Source organism: Pituophis catenifer, unplaced genomic scaffold (assembly GCF_029215685.1).
Source record: "Pituophis catenifer annectens isolate HBS135680 unplaced genomic scaffold, rPitCat1.0.hap2 SCAF_11, whole genome shotgun sequence".
Taxonomy (NCBI): domain Eukaryota; kingdom Metazoa; phylum Chordata; class Lepidosauria; order Squamata; family Colubridae; genus Pituophis; species Pituophis catenifer.
In genome coordinates, this window is record NW_027256891.1 from 11,708,313 (window position 1) to 11,730,824 (window position 22,512).

At 42.7% G+C, this 22,512-nt stretch overlaps 1 protein-coding gene across 1 annotated transcript in view; it reads right to left on the reverse strand.

The window, feature by feature from the left end:
- The window catches only part of LOC139322542 (fibronectin type-III domain-containing protein 3A-like), a 71,595-nt gene that overhangs the window by 21,776 nt on the left and 27,307 nt on the right, over positions 1 to 22,512 (reverse strand). Inside the window, exons 4-16 of the mRNA XM_070951669.1 lie at positions 21,699 to 21,775; positions 16,557 to 16,791; positions 14,009 to 14,293; positions 10,082 to 10,137; positions 8,621 to 8,775; positions 8,179 to 8,238; positions 7,009 to 7,147; positions 5,753 to 5,806; positions 4,219 to 4,340; positions 3,930 to 4,104; positions 3,015 to 3,101; positions 1,090 to 1,228; positions 208 to 276 (exon numbers count right to left, since the gene is read on the reverse strand). Of these exons, the coding sequence (XP_070807770.1) occupies positions 208 to 276; positions 1,090 to 1,228; positions 3,015 to 3,101; positions 3,930 to 4,104; positions 4,219 to 4,340; positions 5,753 to 5,806; positions 7,009 to 7,147; positions 8,179 to 8,238; positions 8,621 to 8,775; positions 10,082 to 10,137; positions 14,009 to 14,293; positions 16,557 to 16,791; positions 21,699 to 21,775 (1,653 nt within the window). The remainder of the gene's footprint in view (positions 1 to 207; positions 277 to 1,089; positions 1,229 to 3,014; positions 3,102 to 3,929; positions 4,105 to 4,218; positions 4,341 to 5,752; positions 5,807 to 7,008; positions 7,148 to 8,178; positions 8,239 to 8,620; positions 8,776 to 10,081; positions 10,138 to 14,008; positions 14,294 to 16,556; positions 16,792 to 21,698; positions 21,776 to 22,512) is intronic.

The window sequence follows — 22,512 nt, forward strand, 5'->3', positions numbered from 1 at the left end:
CTTGAGCCAGTGAGACTCGAACTGCTTGCAGTTGGCAGAATTAGTCTGCAATACTGCATTCTAGCCGCTGTGCCACCATGGCTCAGTGTGGCACAATGTTTAGAATGCAGTATTAACCTGTCCCAATTATTTGAACGGATCAATTCAAAGTGTGATTGATTCCATTTTTAAGAAATATACAGAGAAATGAAATATTCAGGTGCTTACCAGCAGAGGCTTCGGAAATCTCTAAGATATATGAAGAAATATCTGATCCTCCGGTATCTTTTGGTGGGTCTAGTTTAAGAAGAAATGCAGAAACAGTTTAGAACTGAAAGAAGACCAAAGTTTTAAATCAACAATAATTAGCTGCAATTACTGCACGGGCTGAAAAAATATTATTAAGAAAAGGTTGTCTTCGGCAATGCTTCTCTATATTTTCAAATAAAGAGCTGGGCTCAGAAAAGAAGTCTTGCAGTTGAACAGGATCAATTTAGCTCTCGTCTACAGAAAGCAATGCACTGCCTTTTATTTAATCTCAGATTAGTTCTGAAAACACTGGCAATTTGCTACACAACCAGAAAAAATATGCAATGTGAATGCGGTCACTCTCTTTCCATTTTATACAGCTAAAACAGGGGTGTCAAACTCAAAGTCCGCTGGCCAAATCTGGCCTGCGGGGAGCTTAGATCTGGCCTGTGCGTCCGCTCTGGAAACAGTGAAGGACCAGCCCATGGTGCCTCTGCCAGTGAAAACTGAGCTCCGTTTTCTATGTCAGAAGGTTGCAGGACGCTGTAGCGGCCGAAAACAGAGCTCACAAGGGCTGCGGGTGGCCTTCCTGAGCTCCGTTTTCGCTGGCAGAGGGTTGCAGGAGGCCATCGCGGCCGTGAGGCCGTTTTCACTGGCAGAGCGCTTAGGTCGCCACGACACGAGTGACGTCAAGCTGGCCACCCCACCCCAGCCACGCCCACCTGGTCCCATGAGGTCAAACACAACCTTGATGTGGCTCTCAGTGAAATCGAGTTGGAGACCCCCGAGCTAAGGATTGGGCAGGGCAGCAGAGGGGAGGGAACAAAGGAGAGCTTCAGCAAAGGAATGAAGTTTTCTTACCCCAAGTAACTTTCACATTGTGGGAATGGATTTTTCCCTTTACAGTCGGTTTACTAGGAGGTCCAGGCTTGTCAGGGCAGGTGCTATACTCCAGAACTTCACTGGGCCCACTTTTCCCTTCAGTGTTGTGAGCAAACAACTGTGCCATTGCGAAAGAGAACAAACTTAGTTATAATAATAATAATAATAATAACAACAACAACAACAACTTTTATTTGCGGTCACAGACCAAAATACAAATATAGTTACAAAAGAACATGGGGAAAGTAACATCATAAACAGAAACATCATAACATCATAAACCAGAAGCCTTGGCTGAGAGGAATTACAGCGTTCTCCTCTAATAATTACAGCTCTTAAAAAAAATTTAGAAACCTGAAAAGTAATGTGTGAGGAGCCAGCACCTAAACAATATAAAGTCAAATTACTAGCATTGGATCCAGAGAGATCTGTTTCTAGGAGAGACAGTAATTTAGTCCTGCCTGCGGAACAAACTTAGTTAAAAATGTGTTCATGGTTTTTCATTTTTTTTTTAAAAAAAAAAAATCAGAGCTTTTTATATGGTGAACAAAGAATCAAAACTCTTTCTCCACTAAACGTCTATGGAGGTTTTCGGTCATCTAGGTCATGGTTGTCCCAAAGGTGCTTTTTCAAAAGGCAGCTGGATTTTCTGTGTTTTTACTTGAAGATGTTTCGCTTCTCATCCAAGAAGCTTCTTCAGTTCTTCTTCAGTTTCTTGGGTGAGAAGCATTCTTTGTCTTCAAGGAAACAACAAAGTCCAGTTGCCTTTTGAAAAAACACCTCTGGAATGTCTTTCTCCACTAGACCATCTATATATTACTGGCCTATAGGTGCCACAAAAAAGCCTGAAATTCCGCACAATATTCTCTTAAGAATATATTTACATGTAGAGTAACCTCTCTCTCTCTTCATAACATGTGAAAATATTGATGAAGCTGAGCACAAAATAACCAGGAAGGGCTGTCACAGGAGACTTGCAAAACTTGGTGGTGAAAGGGGAAGTTGGAAGACCCAAGAATTCAAAGGAAGAGAATCTCTGCAGCTATGGTACCCGTGGTGCTTTCTGAGACTGGTTCTTTGCTTGTGGGTATTTCATTCTTCAACTATTCCATTATTTGGAATTCCAGTATTTGAAGAGCTGCCACAAAGAAGAGGGGGTCAACTTATTTTCCAAAGCACCAGAAGGCAAGACAAGAAACAATGGGTGGAAACGGATCAAGGAGAGACACAGCTTAGAATTAAGAAGAAACTTCTTAATTAACCAGTGCGTTTGCCTTCAGAAGTTCTAGATGCTTCATCACTGGAAGTTTTGAAGAAAAGACTGAACAATCTGAAATAGCATAGGCTCTCCTGCATGAACAGGGGGTTGGGCTAGAAGACCTCCAAGGTCCCTTCCAGCGCCGGTGCTCGTGTGCCAACCTAGTTGGGTAACACAACATCCTCAAGCAAACAACCAAGATCAGAGAGCACCAAGGACCAAGGACTCCACAGACCAGAGAATCTTCATGATTTTCCAATCAATGAACAAGATATTTGCAAGCTAATAAAGGATAGCTGAAGACAGGGGAGCATAGCGAGGTTCACAGAAGAGTCATACGTCAACGACACAAGCTTTGCCTAAAGAAAGTCTCAAATTCAATCCCTAGATAGAAATTAAAAAAAATAAAATCTTAAAAAGTTGCTGCTATTTAGGTTCCTTAGTATTGAACTAGACAGAACCAAAGAAGGATTTGATCAAATCATTTCCAAGGTCTTTAATGGAAGTCTAAACTTCTCCTAGAGCCTTGAAGGGGTCATATATTTCACCTAGTTTGTAGGAACAAGTCACTAGTCAGCAGTTTTCAGGGTAGAATAAGGGATTTCTCAGCACATGGATGTGTTGACTGTTTGGATTTGGCACCTACCCGAAATTTATAGGAAGTGTTTCTTCTAAGGTCACTTAAAGTGCAAGAAAGCTCATCTCCATTGTAACCTGCTTGGAAGCCATAATCCTGCATAAAGAAAAAATACGTCCAGTGTTCACATATTTCTTAGTAAACCTTCCACCTTATAGCCATGGATTATATAATGTGTACATTAATTGGCAAGAATCGTAATTTTTTTTTTAAAAAAAAAATCATAACTACCCCAGTAATTATTCAGAATGGATTTATGTTCCCAGTTAAAAGAATCTGCATTCATGGGGGAGGGGAGGAAAGATTGGGGTGGGGATGGAAGGAAATCTACCTTATATATATTTATCAATAGTCACTGGTTTGTTAATAATCACAGTACCATAATGTAACACAAGACAATGGTACAAAATATTCCAGAAGCTTTGTCGCACTAATAACAAACCGCTTCATCCTTTGATTATTACAAAATATCGCCTTTCTCAAAACAAGTAGATCACACGTTTCCAAAAACAATTTCTTAAAACTTCTGGAATAATAACAATTTCCCCATATTTTAATGGGTTTCTTATAGCCACCTCCCCATGCTGGACAGAGGATTATTCCTGATAAACAGTTCAGATGTCCTCCACTGTCATCCGAAACAATTTTTTTTCCTTCTCTCTGAATCCAAAGCATTATGCAACTCCACTGTTTACTGCGTTTGCCCCTTCTTCTAAGGGGAAGACTTCTGAGTAGCAACAATTTGACGTTAAATGACTCTCAGAAGGGTTGACTGACTACCAGATCCTCCGGGATGGGCCAACGGCACAGAACGCAATTATTCACTAGGCAACCTTCTAATCCGCCCCAGAGGGCAGCTGCTCTCTTCCAAGTCTTCTCTCTCCCTACTCTAAACTCAAGGATCTGGATTCAAAAGCTACTCACCGAACCTTCTTCTTCCATTTCTAAAATGTACGTCAGGGAGTCGTCCGAAGACATGCCGTTGGGAGGCCCCCATTTTAGTGACAACCAGTTCACGCCTGCCTTGCTTAGCTGGGGTGGGAGGGGCGGTGGTGGGACAACTCCGATGGTGAAGCAGACCAACGTCTCGCCGAACCCACTGGGGAGGGAGGGGGGGGACAAAAAATTGTGGGGTTAGGGAAGAAGCTGAGCCATCCAAGTCGTTGTGGAAACGATGAACTTACAACGCCTCTCACGCTTTTTTTTTTTTTACCTCATGCCAATGTCATTTTTGGCTGCTAGTCTGAATGCGTATTTGGTAGAGGGGGACAGCTTGGTGACTTTGTGCTGCTTTAGATGACCGTAGTAGCATTCTTTGAAGGCTCCGGTCTTCCCCTTTTCAAAGAAGAACACAATGACAGAGTTGGAGGGGACCTTGGAGGTCTTCTAGTCTAACCCCCTGCTCAAGCAGGAGAGAGCCTATACTGTTTCAGACAAATGGCTGTGCAGTCTCTTCTTATTAAAATTAAAATCAAGTCAGAAAGTACAGTAAAGTTCTCAAAGATCCAGTTAACCCTGATGCCTAAGCTAGAATATTTCATATTTGGAGGTGGAAGGCTTACGGGGCAGAGTTTTCCTTCTCCTCATTTTGATACACAAAAGCCATGAGGTCAGTGTCCCTCAATCTTGGCAACTTTAAGCATGGCTGGCTATTGAATTCTGGGAGTTGAAGTCCACCCATCTCAAAGTTGCCAAGGTTGAGAAACATTGCATTAAGCCTAAAGAAAGGAAGGCCTCTCTTAAGGGAGAACTAGAGTAGCGTTTAGACTCAGAAACAGGTCATCATCTTAGTAAGGGAGACCAGCTTTAGACCAACGATTCTTAGCTCAAAATCTAGAATAAAACTCTCCTCAATCAAGATTCCCTAGCCTAATCATAGCTTTGAATTGGGCCGTGAAAAGTGGAACGTTTCCACCCTGTTAATTTACTTGACAAGTTTACAGCCCATTCCATTCTCCAGATGTCATTGTTATGGTTCCCCAGGAATTGTGGTGGTTCAGCAATATCAGAGAGACAAAGCAACATTGTGAGATGCATGTTGTACTGTGCCATCAATTTTGGTAGCAAACATTAGGGAACTAAGTCCATAATCTCATACAATTTCTCCTTGACAAGCCAATTTTAATGTCATTATTTTATAATCCAAAATATCTTTTTTTAAAAAAGCAATGTAAGCGACAGTTCTGGTAATAAAACCATTGTGGTGCTAATCTTTTGGAGTTAGGTTTTTTTTTTTTTTGTTTAAAAAAAAACATCTTGTATTTGTTAGCAAGCACAGCGATGTAACATGTATTTCATAGGGACACAAGGCTACCTTGGTTAAGGCTTACACAGCCAGATTATGAATTAATCTTGGCAGGAATCAAATGGGACAATGTTACAACTAGCTATTATCCATTGATTCTGCCCATGCTGCTTTACAATTGTGAGAAATTGATGGTCTTCATACGAGACCTTGAAGGCATCCTTGCTTTTTTAAAATCCACCTGAAATCTTAACAAATACTAGTTTAAACTCCCAAAATCTTAAACAGAAGGTGCTGAAAACCCGTTTTGGAAGTTCTGTTTTTTGCCTTCCAGAAAAGTGGACTGGCTGGAAGATAAGATCTTCCTTCTGGAGTTGCAAGTTTGCAGCCATCTCTGGACGTTTGCATTGAAGGATGTTTTACACAAATGCAGACCAATGTCTTGATCAGAACACCAGAATTATGATGATTTATAATAATTCATTAAACACAGGAAACGTACCTCATCCCATTCTAAAAGGTAGCTAGTTATTTTGGACCCATTGTCATTGGAGGACTGTGAAAGGAAAGAAAGAAAAGTTAGGTTGCTAGGTTATTCAGAGAAGAAACTTCCTAATTTTAACCAATACTTCATTCCTACAGAAAACACACCTCTGTTCTCCAGCTATTAATAAAATGGTCTCTTTCATTCTGCAAGGGGAAGGAAGAAGAGGAGGAAACAGTCACTAAATGAACTGTTGTAAGGTGAGGACTGTATAGCCTCATTAAGCAACACCCCCAATAGTCTTGATCTGGGGGTGGAGGGGTGGTGTTTTTTTTAATGGATTTTACTATACGGTACCTGGAATCTCTTATGTGTGAGTTGGTTGGCTATATCAATGTAATAAATAAATGAAATATTTATTTCCAATAATGCTTTCAAGCCCTACAGTAGTGGCCAAAATTGTGGAAACCTTTTCGGAAAAGTGTATTTTTGAGGTTGGATGGCTAATAACACCACTTTTTTTTGGGGGGGGGAGTTTCAAGATAATCCTATTCCACTGCTGGAATGGCCTGGGAATAGCCCAGACCTTCACCCAATTGAAAATCTATGGAGCTCACTAAAGTAATTTGTTAGTCAGAAGCGACCCAGCAATAAAACCCAGTTAATAGAAGCCATCATTCAATCTTGGTTTCACATTGTAACAGCTGCAGAACTAAAAGACTTGGTTCACTCCATGGGAAGACATTGTAAGGCCATAATTTATGCTAAAGGTTGCCCAACTAAGTATTAACTGACATGGGGATAATTTCTGTATATCTCATTTTTTCTATGGTGATAATTTTTGTATATTTCGCTTTTCTTCTTTATACTGCAACTGCTATTCTAATAGCAAATCCTTCATAAACGTTATTGCATTACATTCTTGATCAAATTATCTTTCCATTGATATATAATTTCATGGTACCAGTCCCCCAAAAAGTGGTGTTATTAACTGTTTTTAGAAAATACACTTTTCCCAAAAGGTTTCCACAACTTGGGCCACTACTGTGTATCTCCCACCCTCACCTCCAAGCATGCATAAAAAAAACAAAAACAATATTTAAGTATTGCCCAGTGCCCGCACTACAAAACTGTGTGTGATGTAAGCTGAGTATGTTCAAAGGAAGTTGTCACTTCATAAGGAACATCATTACAAGGAGGGGGAGAAAAAAAAATCTGTATGTCTTTTGAAAACCCACAAAGAGGTCAGGAACTATTCTTGGCTTTGCTCTTACCTTCCACTGTAAAGTCAGGCTGTTTTTGGTTTTGTTAACTACTTTTGGTGCAGCTGGAGGATCCGGTTCACAACTCTCGGTAGTAAAACTCACCACCTCTGAAACAGATTCCTTTGTGGAATGGCCCGATGCTGAAACTCTGCATGAAGTCAACACAGACATAGATACAGCTATAAAAACAAAGCCTCGGTCTTATCCTGGTTTTCTAAATTCTGCCGTAACTCCTCATTGTATGTTCACTTTGAAGGTTCGTTGGAGATGGGAAAGTGTTTTGAAAGGGGGCATATATAAAGCGTTCAGTAAACTTAAGGACAAGTAATGCCAAACATACAATGAAGCAAAACAAACCAAGGAAGCTACCAACATACAATGACATTGAGAGCTGAAAAAAACAGACCATGGTTAACATAAGGCTCTGAGAAATAGCTATTTTGGGAGCTGGGTGGCCATGGCCATGGCCTAGTTGGCCTCCTGCACCATGGGGGGGGAGCGTTTTTGCCCTCCCCAGGCTCCAGAGGCTTTTCTCGAGCCTCCAGGAGGGCGAAAACGGCCTCCCCAGGCTTCGGAGGCCCTCTGGAGGCTGTAAACGGGCCCATTTCCGGCCTTCCCAAACTTCTGGTAAGCCCATTTTTTGTCTTTCCGAGCCTCCGTGCGTGCTCTGCACTTACCTGGATCCAAAACGGGCCACATCAGGATTCCTGGGAGGGGAGGGGTGGGTGGGGCCAGCCAGGAGTGGGACTTGGGGGTTCTCCGAACTGCACAGAATCTTAGCTAGAGGTTCTCCCGAATCCCTGAGAACCCCCAGCAGCCCACCCCTGAATACAGCCCTCTTATGGTAGAGGGCATTAGAAGAGACCCACAGCTCCAGATTCCTGTCTCCCCATTCTCAAGACCCAAATACCTACCTTAAACTCGCAATACCCTTTATACTTTCATTTTATTTGACAAGAAAATCCAACGTTCTCCAACAAGGGCCATGAGAAGGTTTAAAAGCAAACCCCCCAAAAAGTCCTTTATTGGCACTAATGCAATTTCCATGTCCCCCGTACTCCTTGATGGAAGGCTTCCCCTCCAAAAAAAAAAAAAAAAACCCCTCCCCTTCAAATTTAAAACATTGCGATCTTTATTTTATTGTCTTGCTATTGATAAACTTTTGCTTCCCAAGCTCACCTGACATGATAATCAGTTGCTGGTCGGAGTTCAGACAGAGTAAAAGTTACATCCTCACCACTGTAGGGGGGGGGGGGGGGAGAAAGATACCGTTAGATCATAACAACAACAAAAAGAATGAGCTACAAAATCCTTCTGCCTTTTGCAGAGGGGAAAACCCTAAAATAAAAACATGCTTACAATGACAAATCAGCTGGCGAATGCAGCTTGCAAGGACTAGGTATCAGGAAGGATGCCACAGGATAAAAATTAGGTTTGCAAGCTAATCTTAAAATTTACTTCTAGGATTTGGCACTCAAAGTTCAACAGTAGAAGCAAATATAAGCTCCACTTTTAAAATTATTTCCATGGAAACGAAGCTGAAAAAATAATCCTGATTGACAATGGCCATCAGGCGGCCAGCAAAGAAAGCTATGCCATTCAATTATGAAAATGGACTCACCTGTAAAGGGATTTAAATTTTCCATTTTTACCGCTATTCGAGATTGCGACTTCAAAAGTAAAGGCTTCAGGAGTGAGACTCTGCGTTTCTTCATTCTGGGCTGCAGCTGGAGCATTCCAAGAAATAACTGCTGAACGTGCCTGTATCTCAGAGACCTTTGGAAACCAAAGGGAAGATGGTTACCATTTACAATACAAATACGCAATAGGTGGTTGTTTTGCTGCTTCCCCCAAAATGATGACAGCTGCATTGTGCCATTACATCTGCCCCAACTGGATGGGCCTGGTGCATCATCATCATCAGCCCTGGTGGTGAAGTGCAGTATTGCAGGCTAACTCTGCCCACAGCCTGGAGTTCAATCCCAATGGGGCCCGAGGTTGACTCAAATCTTCCATCCTTCTGAGGTCGGTAAAAAGAGGACCAAGATTGTTGGGGGCAATATGCTGACTCTGTAAACCGCTTAGAAAGGGCTGTAAAGCACTGTGAAGTGGTATATAAGTCTAAGTGCACTTGCTATTGCAGGTTAATTCCGCTCACTGCCAAAAGATCGATCCTGACCAGCTCAAAGTTGACTCAGCCTTCCATCCTTCTGAGGTGGGTAAAATGAGGACCCAGATTGTTGGGGGGCAAGATGCTGACTCTGTAAACCGCTTAGAGAGGGCTGTAAAGCACTATGAAGCAGTATATAAGTCTTAAGTGCTATTGTTATTGCTATATAAGCCTAAATGCTATTGCTATAGGGCAGGGGTGTCAAACATCTGGCCCATTATGTGGTCGGATCCGGCCCAAAGGACTGTCCTGTAAAATGTAGGGGGTCAGCCCACATTGCTTCGCTCCGGTCTATCCGCGTTGCTTTGGCCCGGTCTACCCAATGCAAAGAGGAAACATCGGACCAACGTGGCTACGGCCCAGTCTACCCAGTGCAAAGAAGAAACATGCCAGCAGTTTCGGGAGTGGCGTCAAGCTGGCCATGCCCACCAAGTAAGCCACACATCCCCGGACCCCCCCAAAGGTCAACCACAACCCTGATGTGGCTCTCAATGAAAGTGAGTTTGACACCCCTGCTATAGGGTATAAGGTCTAACAGGGCATGATTGGCTCTATGACGCTACTTTCACCAGGCTGCCATCTTTGGAGCCATCTTGTGGGTGTTCCTGGTGTCATGTATTCTGCTGTCCTCATCTGCTGTCCCTATTTGAACTTAGAGGCTAAGCCAGTTCCATTTTCCACCCACTTCTTATTTTATTTAAACATCTGCACACGTGGATGAATTTGTCCTCAGAGTGCAGTTAAAGAGACTACAGACATGTTTCACTTGTAATATTTAAGATATAGAACTCTAAAACCGAATTTGATACAACTTTAAATATTTTCTCTCTTTGTTTGGTGTGAGAAGGTTAGAAGCCACACGCCCCCCCCCCACCCCCCCCCCCACCCCTGTGAACAGTTATTGCAACTTACGGTAGGCTTACTGAAGCTCAAGAGTTCTTCAGATTTTCTAGACTCCGTGTCAGATTCTAGGAGGAAAAACACAACAACACATTAAGCGAAGGGGAAACGGAACAAAAATCCCCAGTTAAATGTGTTGTTTTTTTTTAACTGCAGCGCCAACAGATAAAAGTTGTTAGAAGCAGCAAAACACAAGCTGAGCAAAGTTCACTGGCCTTATTTGTTTTGACCACCGAATCTGCCAAGCTTGCAAGTCTGCTCAGGAGGAGGGGAACATCACAGACTTCCTTTTAGCTTGCCCTGTGATGCCACCCAGAATTTGCACATATCTTGCATGGCCTTTGGCCAATTTTAAAATTCTAACATTTTAAAATCCGAACAGCAAGTTCTCTTTCACTTCAGAAATACAGTTATACAGAATATTTTCTTTCCTTTCATTAGAAAACTTTCCTAAAAAAGGGGTGGGGGAGGTCCAGTTTTTGAGATTACACACATACCAAATGATAAACAAATTTTCCTCAAAGGACGGGCTACCATTCCCTGCGCTGGGAGATGCTTGGGAACCTTTTGACGCATTTGTTAATTAAGATTAAAGTTTCGGCACTAGGAAGGCTAAAATGACTGAAAAGGGGAAAGATATGCCTGTTTCCAGATAATTTCATGTTCTTTTTTCTGCTTAAGACTTTCCGTGGCTCAAAGTTCAGAATGCTAATTAATGCAAAGGGTTGAATAAGCCAATGGAAACAAAGGAACCTGTGATTATGGATGTTTCTTTCTGGATGGCATATTTTTTTTCCCTCTTTTCTTTCACTGGAGAACTGGCTGTTTGTAGGGCAGTCATTAAGGCCAAATTATACGACGCCAATGACTTTGGCCCAGGGAACTCAGGTGCCCCACTTAATAATACCTTCGCTTCTATGCTGTCACAACAGGGTAGTTTCACCCAGCAGTGAAGCATTTCATCTTCCGAATAGGACACGTCTCCCAGTTGATGGGAAGACATATTGAGTTTGCCGCGCAGGCTGCACAGAGGTGTATAGTGAATTCTACTGAACTTATGAGCTGCTGTTTGAGAACAAGTTAAAAAAAAAAAAAAAGGCATGTACCGTATTTTTTGGACTATAAGACCCACTGGAGTATAAGTAAACCAGAAAAAAAAAGTTTTTGCCCTCCCCAGTCCCCAGGAGCACTCTGCAGACCTCCCAAGCCCTCTACGCATCCCGTTTTTTGCAAAAATGGGGCCTTTAAAAACGCAACACGTAGGGGGTTTGGGAGGACAAAAACGGGCCCATTTTTTGTGAAAACAGGCCCTTTTTTTTTTTTTTTTTGCAGAAAACGGGGCACGCAGAGTGTTTGGGAGGCCTCCAGAGTGCTCCTGGGGACTGGGGAGGGCAAAAACACCCCAGCCCGTTTTTGTGAAAAATGGGCCCGTTTTTGCCCTCCCCAGCCCCCTGGAGGCCTCCCAAACACTCTGCGTGCCCCATTTTTGCGAAAAATGGGCCTGCTTTTGGTGAAACGAGATGCGCAGGGCGGGGTTTCGGGAGGCTAAAAATGTCTGTAATCGGTGTATAAAACACACCAACATTTCCACCCTCTTTGGGTGTGTGTGTGTGGAAGTGAGTCTTATACTCCATTAAGTACGGTATATAGTCTGGCAACAGCAAAGCACTTTTGCTCATGTGAGGCCATTTCTCCTCCTTCTACATGTTAGGTGAAAGTTCTGTGAGAAACTGGACAAGCTATTTGAGAAGAAGTCTTAAGAAAGGATGGGTGAAAAAACGGTCTACTGCCCACTGACATCTGTCCCTGGTCCTCACGATAAAAAGTTTCTTATCTTCAAGGTACACAATTCTTTGTCTTTTGTGAACCTCTCTTCTGTCAGAACCGGCAAGTGGCAAGGGATTGCATTTGGGAATGAATTTGCCAAGCGAGTCCAACTGCACAATTGTCACTGGCTACACACACAGGCAAAAGTTGAAGAGCAAATCCAGCAGCCTCGGTCTTGTCTCCTAATTCTGCGTTCCCGATTGCCAGGATGAGGATTGAGCTCAGCTAAATTTCCCCCAAGAGAGAGGAAATATCTGTCACCAGGAAAAATAAAAGTAGTCCTTGATTTACGACAGTTCATTTAATGACCCCTCGAGGTTACAATGGCATTGAAAAATGACTTATAACCGTTTTTCACAGTTACAACCATTGCAAGCATCCCGCTTGGCAACTGACTCATATTTATGATGGTTGCTGTGTCCCAGGGGGGTCATGTGATCCCTCTTTGGCGACTTTCTAACAAGCAAAGTCAATGGGGAGAAGCCAGATTCACTTAGCAACCGTGTTACTAACTTATCAACTGCAGTGATTCACTTAACAACTATGGCAAAGAAGGTCATAAAGTGGAGCAAAATTGACTCAACAAATGTCTCATTTAGCTACAGAAATTTTGGGCTCCACTGAGGTCGTAAGTCAAGGACTACCTGTCTTAGCTAGATGACAAAGGTGGCAGTGATAAGCGGTGACAGCGCCAAGCCAACCTCAGGCCAAGCTGAATAAAAAACATCCTGAGCACTTTTGCTTCGTGCTAAGAAAGGGTAGGGATGCGTCAATGTGAGACCAGCAGGAATCAAGGCTGTCTGGAAGGAAAAATTTACTTTTTTAGTTGACCGTGGCAAATGCAAGACAAGAGTGAGAAGGAAAGCAGTCAAGATATCAGAGAAGAAAAAGCTGCCTGTAGGCATAAAAAGGTAAAATTTCCCCTTGCACATATATGCTAGTTGTTCCTGACTCTAGGGGGCAGTGCTCGTCTCCGTTTCAAAGCCAAAGAGCCAGCGGTGTCCGAAGACGTCTCTGTGGTCATGTGACTGGCATGACTCAATGCCAAAGGTGCACGGAACACTGTTACCTTCCCACCAAAGGTGGTCCCTGTTTTTCTACTTGCATTTTTTACGTGCCAGGTTGGCAGAAGCACCAATATACCTTCGGACCCGCCGAATGATGCTTGCCAAGAAGAAGCATAATCCAACCATCCCTGCTACCAAAACCCATTTGGAAAAAGGTATTTTTGAAAAGTCTTCTGCATCTAGTCTGTAAACCAGAGGTGGGGAACTATATGTTCTGACCCAGCTCCCCAAACGTGACAACCCTCTGAAGTTGACTCAAAGTTTCCTTTATTAGGCGTGCCAGCAGCCCCGGCAAAAAGTCTCTCTCACACCGCAGGCTAACAAGTCCGTCCATCCGGGAGATTAATAGTTGTCTGCCACATCTATTCATCGCCTCGCTAGCAGCGGTGGCTCTTCCGTCCCAAGGACCGGCCCATAGATTTCCACTGCTCTCCTCTCCTCTGCCTTCTGCGCAGCCACGCGTCAGGCACTGGACCCAGCTGTTCCTTCTCTTCCTCATCAGCCACTTCCAGACCTGGAGGCTGTTGATTCTCCATCTGAGGGCTGACAGACAGCCCATCCTCTGCCTCTGTCTCTCTCTCTCTCTCTGACAGCTCCATTTGCTCTTCCCCCTCAGAGCTCTCAGGTTGCCTTGATGCTGACCCTGACTCCCACACCTCCTCATCTGATTCAGCTGCTGGAGGGGCCGGCAGTGGACAGGCCACAACAATATAGCTCTTTTATGACTGGTGGAATTCAACTCCCAGAATTCCTGAGCCAGCACGACTGGCTCAGGGATTCTGGGAGTTGAAATCCGCCAGTCATAAAAGGGGCTAGAGTTCCCCACCCTTGCTGTAAACCACTTAAGGAAAATAGGAGTCTTTTCCTGGTGCCATATAGGAAGACGTCACCATTTCATGCAGGAAATGGACCTGTTGGTTTTACCAATTCAGAGGCAGCCGACTCCCACATAGCTCCACACAGCTTACGTGCACTTGATTAATGCATGCATCCATTTCTTCCCTCCTCCCCCCAAAGCCCCCCCCCACCGCAAAATGTTCTGTACCTCCCATTCCTGAATCGGCTGAAGGGATGGGGCTTCCCCGGGTTTTCCCTATATGCTTCTGTTTCATTTGCCCTACGGTGCCTGGCTGCCCCTTTCCGTAGCCGTTCTGAACGTTGGTGCCGGAAGAGCTGTTAGCTTTGTGAGGTGAGGCAGGGGGGCTGTTGGCCTTGTTATTCGTATGTCCGCTGGCCTGTCGGTCTTTTAGCCTCTTCTTCAGATGTTCTTGCATTTTGAGAGTCCTTTCGTCTCGCTGAACAAAGTTTGCTCTGCCGTGGGAACGGGACTCTAGAGTGACAAAGGCAAAAAAGAACCCATTAGATGGAACACCAACTGTTAAGAGAGTTGTGTTTAAATGCCTTCAAGGCTTAAGACAGACACGGAATCAAAAAGATAAATTACCTGCATATTGCTTCACGGCGCTAACAACCAGGCCCATTTTTGCAACTTACACAAATATACACAATTTGAGTGTATATATATGTATGACATTATATAAGAGAAAAAGAATATGAACAAGCACAAGAGTAGGGTAGGGTATAAAGTAAACCCTATACGGTTTTATTAAATGCCCATGCCATACAGGTAGTCCTCGCATTACAACAGTTCATTTAATGATTGTTCAAAGTTACAGCAGCACTGAAAAAAGTGACTTATGACCGTTTTTCACACTTATGACCATTGCAGCTTCCCCGTGGTCACGTGATCCCCTTTTGTGACCTGGCAAATGGGGAAGCCAGATTCACTTAACAACGGTGTTACTCGCTTAGCAACTGCGGGGATTCACTTAACAACGGTGGCAAGAAAGGTCGTAAAATTGGGCAGAATACACTTTACAACTGTATGAATACAGCTTTCCATCCTTCTGAGGTGGGTAAAATGAGGACCCAGATTGTTGGGGGCAAGAGGCTGACTCTATAAACCGCTTAGAGAGGGCTGGAAAGCACTGTGAAGCAGTATATAAGTCTAAGTGCTGTTGCTATTGCTAAAGGATTCACAAACTTTCTATCACCAATGCAAATTTAGGGCAATTATGTTAAATGCAACTCTACTGTCTGGAAGGGAGAGGAAAAAAAGAACGAAGCACTTAAGAAAATAGTAAAGATTATCTATCTTGCCTTCACTTTGTATACTCAAGGTGGCATAGAAAATGCTTCCTATAAAGGAGAATATTTGTAGCTAGGATTGAAATCTGGGGTCCTTGATGCTTTCTAAGCTTGGTGGTTTTCTTGCAGACATTTTATTACCCAATCTAGGTAACATGCTAGTAAGGAGTTCTTACTAGCACTGAAATGTCTGCAGGAAAACAAACAAGCTCAGAGAACACCAAGGACCCCTCATAATGCTTCCTCCTTCTGTTTTCCCTAGAGCAACTACCCTCTGAGGTGGGCTGGCTGAGAGAAAACCCTTGGCCCACAACAAGTTTTCTTACAAAGTTTTCTAAATTGCAGGACGCATGAGCTGATTTCTTTAAAAGCAGGCTTCAGTTATGGATTTGTTTTTCCCTCTACGGGGGAAGCTGACCCATACTTACGGAGTGAAATCAAGAAAAAGGAAGTTAAAAGTTCTCTGTTCACAGTACTAGCATGTCTGCAGCCACCTGTATTGGTTATATACCGTAACATAGGTGGTCCTCGACGTACGACCACAATTGAGCCCAAAATTTCTGTCTTTCAGCCTTGTGAACAACCTCTGAAAATAACCTCAGGAGCTGGCAATGAGGTACCTGCGTGCTCCAACATCTGTGATATTATAGGACGGCATCTAAAGAAATTCCCAATAAAACAATATGTACTTTCACGCTTTCCAAATGTGCGAAGACTCTAACTTCCAGATTTTACCAAGCTGGGAGTCAAAGCTACAATGCAAATGGAAAGTGCTTCAGATAAAGAGCTACTCAAGGAGCCCTGGTGATGCAGTGGTTAGAATGCAGTATTGCAGGCTAACTCTGCCCACAGCCTGGAGTTCAATGCTGACAGGACTCAAGCTTGACTCAGCCTGCCATCTTCTGAGGTCAATAAAAGGAGGAGCCAGATTGTTGGGCCTGCGTGCTGATGTAAACCACTCGGAGAGTGCTGTAAAGTGCTATGGAGCAGTATATAAGTCTAAATCAGAGGTGGGTTTCAGCGGGTTCTGACCAGTTCTGGAGAACTGGTAGTAGAAATTTTGAGTAGTTTGGAGAACCGGAAAATACCACCTCTGACTGGCCCCGCCCCATCTATTCTCTGTCTCCCGAGTTCCAGCTGATCGGGAGGAAATGGGGATTTTGCAGTAACCTTCCCCTGCCCCGCCCACCAAGCTCCGCCCACAAAACCAGTAGTAAAAATGTTTGAATCCCACCACTGGTCTAAATGCTATTGCCATTATTCCCATAAGGACTTAAGAAACCAACTGCAGAGGGAAAGTAAGTTTCAACACTGGTTCTGAAAATATCCAGGTACCAAACAGTCAAGGAAGCATCAAGCTCTGGCCCACCTAAGTGCAGGGGAGCTTGCTATAAGATTGCTTCCCCCCCTCCCCGCCGCCCCCTTCTTTCCAACTAACCCCTCACCTTGATCTTGGTAAAGATGAGGCGATGGTGGTGGTGGATGCTGATGAATGAACTGCGGTGGGATTTCTCCCGTTCCTGGAACCGGAGGGTACACAGGATGAGGGGGGTGGGGAAGCAAAGCAGGGTGGGGGTGAATATAATGGGGCACATGTGGAGGAGGTGGATGCATGGAGGGGTGAAATTCAGTCGAGTGTGGCATAACTATGACCTTCCGAACTCCATTCTCTTCAACCACCTGCAATAGAAAGTGAAAAAGAGCTATATGAGGGTTTTTTTTTTAAAAAAAAGATAATATACAATTATAATGAGAGCTAGTTTGGGCTAGTGGTTAAGAAAGCAAGAGGCTATGAGTTCAAGTCCCGTCTTAGCCACGAAAACCAGCTGGGGTGACTTTGGCCCAGTCCGTTCTCCCAGCCCATCCCACCTGGGTTATTGTTGTGGGGAAAACAGGAGGAGAAAGGTGTGTTGGATACGTTCACCGCCTTGAGTTATTTGTAAAAATAATAAAGGCAGGATACAAATAAATTTAAAAATGCTTTGGATTTTTCTACATAACAGATTGTTTTAATCTGGGACTTTGGGTACCAAACATTAAACCTACAGGCAGAGAGATAAACCCTAAATGCAAACACGGTTAATCATTCCTCAAATTAATATGTAGATGTAACAGAACCTAACCTAATACCCCAAGCAAAATGCAGGCAACCTTCTACTTTTTGCCGTCTCTTAATCTTAAATATTTAAATCAGAAGAAAATGAAGCACAATTCATTTTTTTTTTAACATGGATAGGAACTAAATGTACTTATTAGCTTTCGCTAACCTGGAACCCTTCAACTGAGCTGGGATTGGAACTCCCTAGAATGGCCGATGCCATTAAATAAGGCTGCAGAAATGCATTGTTGTGACTTTCTTTGTCAGCCACAGCTAAAGCTTACAGACTACAAATTCTGGGAACTGCTGCCTGGTTTTGGGAAGGAAGAGATAAAACTTTAGCAAAGACAAGATTAAATTCAATTGTGCAGCTTATACAACAAGTACGTAAGCAAAGAGAAGGACGTTATGTGTTTAATGTGGTTTATCGTAAGCCCTAGAGTGGAAATAAGGGATGAATTATACACTCAGAAGTGTACTGTTGGCATGTAACACAATACCAAAAGGGTTATTAAACAATCGACTGAAAGTATCCTATTGGCCACCAGCAAAATCTAGGCAGCTTATGTCTAGGACAAACAATGTCATAACTGACCAACCAAATATTTTATCCTTTGATAAATTATTCTGCTTGAAACTTGTTTAATTTAGCCAACCTGTTCTCACATTTCCTAGTCAGGTAAACAGGATTTGGGAGAGATTTGGCATCATTCAGTATTCCAAACATGTACACAACCATAGATTCCTAATTCAACGCAAGTCAGATTAGATGGGAAACCATTCTCTTCCAAAGGAGAAAAAAACCGATTATTGTTTGAAATGCGATTTGCAGACCACATTACAACTAAAGCACATTTAACTTCTGGCTACCCTATAACAACATTTAAAAGCAAGACTTCCTTCCTCATCCATAATATATATATAAAGCAAAGGCATCCACGGTGAAAAGCATTTATATAATATGCTGCGATGCAATCCTTTGCAAGAATGGTTTTGCTATCATAATGCTTTAACCCAACTGAATAATTTTTCCCTACTAACTGTTGAGAAAGCAAAAGCAATCTTTTCTTAGGTTCATTCAGAATTAGAGGAATTGAACCTTAATAAAAAAAACAGGCTGCTAACATAGCCATTATATTTAAGTCAAACAAATTACAGACATTAGCTTCAGATACTTGCAAGATTCTAGGATGAGATTATCAAAATTGTATGTTGTTATGAAATTTCAAATGGAATTGTTTGGCAGAAGGTATTTGAGGTATTTCATAAGATTTTGGACAGTGTCTGACGCCTGAAAAGCTTGCCAATTCCTAGACCAAAAGACTCAGACGCCTTCTTCTCCATCTGCCTAATATTTTAGATTTTAAAAGAGGAGGAGAGAGGACAGCAGAGTCTAATCTCATAGGGGGAAAAAAGCATGTTAAGTGTTCTTGAGAAAATGCTTAATGTTTCTCCTGTTAACTCAGTTTATTTCCTGCTTAATTAAATGCACACTGACTGTGGGATAAAGGATGAGCTTCCCAGTTTCTCAACCTTGATCTCTTAGAATATTTAGCCAATTCTAATACTTCTGGAGTTTCCAAATTAGGACAGGCTGATTAGCTATCATGAAAAAAAAAAAAAACCCAAAAACGAGAAAGATGAATCAGCAGAAGATATGATCCACTTCAAGTTCCTGTTAGCTGGTGCCTTGATCTCGTTATAAAGGCAAAAGGAGAAAAGATTTTTCGTGGGGATTTTTTGTTTCTCTAAACCGTGAACATTGTGATTCTGATGAGCATGGAACATTACAAGGCTGATACTGAAATTCAAGGCCTTCTCAAAGATTCCCTTTGAGATTGAAAAGGAGATGATAAGCTGGCTCCAGAATTGTCTGATTCAGCCCCATTGAAGCCCAACATTCAGAGAAGAATGCTTCTGAGTCATCCGTGCCAATCAGAAATTCCACCAACGCTACAATGTTCAAGAGCTAATGCCCTCCGCAAGAGCAGCGGAAGGATCACAGAAGAATCTAAGAAATCTGAAGTACCGTATTTTTCAGAGTATAAGATGCACCTTAGTTTTTGGGGAGGAAAATGGGGGGGGGGATTCTGCCTACCAGGTATTCATCTGGCTAGCGTCCTTAGCCTGGTCAGCTTCAGCACATTAGTTCGCTCGCTGGTTTTGAGGTTGGGGCTGGTTGAGGCTAAAAAACAGCTTCTAAAGCACAGCTGATCGTTGGAGGGAGCAGCAATTAGAAAAGCAGGCAAAGCGCAGAAGATCGCTTCGCTCGCAAGCGCCGCATTGGGGCTGAAAAACAGCTTCAAAAGCACAGCTGATCACTGGAGGGAGCACCAGTGACTAAAGCAGGTGAAGCACGGAAGGGGTAAAAGAAGGCAGCAGCTGTTCCAGGTAGCCATTTTGGGCACCGCGTGTCGCATTTTCAGCCTGTAAACGCATCGCGTTTTTGGCGGGCGGCGATGTGCTTTGGCAATCCCCGCAGCCTTGAAGGACTCTCAAATGGAGCATTTGGAGGCTGAAAACACGATGCACAGAGCCTAAAAACACAAGCCATTGTCGATGACAATTTCTGCAGACAGGAAGAGGATGTGCGGAGGCCGAAGGGTGGAGGCCGGTGGGTGGGCGGGGTTGCATTTGGAATATAAAACGCACCCAATTTTTAAGCTTCTTTTAAGAGGTGGGAAAATGTGTTTTATACTCCGAAAAATATGGTAATCAGGCACAGCTGTCTATAGCTCTTGCCAACACCAAGGAACAATTTGTATAAAGTTATAGGAAAACCTGAACTTACAAAAGGCATTAAAAAGGCATGTGAAATGCTGAATATAAAAAGAAAGATAAGGGACAGTCCACTCTTTAAAGCACCACTGTGATTGCTATTCTTCTACTACCAAAAATAAGACTGTTGAAAGGGCTACCATTAAGCAGAAGAATAGAAAATCAACTGAACATTTAAAAACCTCTTGCACTTTGAAATAATATAAAATACACCGTACTTCAGTTTTTAGCAATAGGCTCTTGTTAAAAGCTTGGTTTTGAACTGGATGCCAAACTAAGCTCCAGATGTTGGACTACACTCAAACAAGTATGAAAAACACATCCCAATCTCATTTATTCCTCAGATTTTGAGCCATTCTCATTTATATTCTTTCTCTCTCTTTCATAAAACCTCTTGAGCATTAACTACAATGTGGTGTATTTGGAGCAATGTTTTCAAATTCGGCATTAAAGACAACCTTACATTTTACGACTAAGCATTCTACACGTCTAGGGGGAACTGAAGAAGCTTCTTGGATATGAAGTGAAATATCTTCAAGCAAAAACAAATAAAAGTCCAGTTGCCTTTTGAAAAAGCACCTTTGGGATAACCATTGTACCCATATTGTTCTGCTGTTTATTGTTAAAAAAAGAATAATTCAATTACAATTTATAAGGTATAGTGAGAACAAGAACTCATATGTCAACTAACAGGCCCTCCTGATTTCTAATATGCCATGATCCCTTGAGCTGTTTCTCTAACACCTGGCTAAGGCTGTGAAAGCAAACTATTGACCATACAGTACTATTAAAGACTAATGCAATATTTGGATTACTTTCCTCAAACTGACTGTAGGCTAGTTTTGGCTCAATGCAAGGCTGTGTTGTTATAGCTGCAGATTTGAGATTTTAAAACAATCACCTTTTTTTAAAAAAATAGTAATTTAAGCAACAGTGTCTGGAGTCCTCTGTCTCTACTGTTCTCATCCCTACAGGCTGCTGACTCAAACCTTCTTGAACTTCCTTGCTATAAAACCTGGTTTTGCCTAATAGGCTTTATATTTGGCACCTGGTTTTCGGGTTCATGGTCCACCATGTGCTTAATTTGTAGCCTGTACAAGACAATATCCTTAGCGATTGGGCTGTATGTCCACTTTAGGATTATGGGAAATTATGGGTGACTAAAAGTGATTAAAGGGACGCAGTGGCTTAGTGGCTAAGATGCTGAGCTTGTCGATTGAAAGGTCAGCAGTTCGAATCCCTAGTGCCGCGTAACGGGATGAGCTCCCATTACTTGTCCCAGCTTCTGCCAACCTAGCAGTTCGAAAGCACGTAACAAAAGCAAGTAGAAAAAAAGGGACCACCTTTGGTGGGAAGGTAACAGTGTTCCGTGCGCCTTTGGGGTTTAGTTATGCCGGCAACATGACCACAGAGACATCTTTGAACAGTGCTGCCTTTTCGGATTTGAAACAGAGATAAGCACCGCCCCCTAGAGTTGGGAACGACTAGCACATATGTGCGAGGGGAACCTTTATCTTTACCTAATGGACTACCTCCATTAGTCACCTTAAAAGTGACTAATGGAATGAGAAAAGAAAAAGAGGAGATATTCAGGTTTTTTCTCTCACTTGTCACCCTTGTTACCTTTATGGATTATAAAAAGGGATAAATTCCCCACCACTCACTTGGAAAATCTCTCTTTTATAAGTGTTCAAAGGATCTGAATGATTACCTGAGAAACGTAACCAGGAGGCACAAATATTGGAGGGACAGAACCATTTGGTGACATCATAGGAACATGTGCTGGACCTGAAAGGAAACCAAGCAACACTGATTCATGACTCCTTGCAGAGTACTAAAACCAAGCACATTCACAGTTTATCTGACAAACATTATCATCGAATAGGCCACCATGCGTAGGCCCATCCATTTCATTCTTCCATCATACCATTTAGCAAAAAATGGGGAATGGGGTCAAATGGATACAGGTTTTTGGCTGGATATTTCAACCTTGGCAACTTTTAAGATGGGTGGACTTCAACTCCCCAAAATTCTCCAGCCAGCCTGGAAAAACAGTCCCATGCTGTTGAAAATCTCAGTGAAAGAGCCAAGTTCAGACAACAGATTTTTTTAAAAAAAAAGACCTCTAAAAAATGCTCAACAATCTAACATAGAAAACTACTGATCAGATCAACAAAGACCTTCATCTTAAATGATTTCTTTAAAGGCAAGTGTTTTATGAAGACCTTGAGGTTGGCCCATTAAAAAATTACAATGGACTCATGTACTCGATCTGTTTGACGAGGCCACAGATTGCTTTTTAGATCTGCAAGAAAGCTAGCCACTTTGAAGGAGAGCCTTCCTAGGCAAGTTCTTTATTTCTGCCACATTCAGAGTGAGTTTTATTTAAACTGAATACCTCTAGAAACAAAACCAAGTAGGTAAGCTATACCTCGACTCTTGCTTGAAAACTTTGGGGGGGGGGGGAAATGTCTTCTCTAGTGTGCCCCCCCGCCCCCTCTTTTTGCATTTTGGTGGCTCAACAG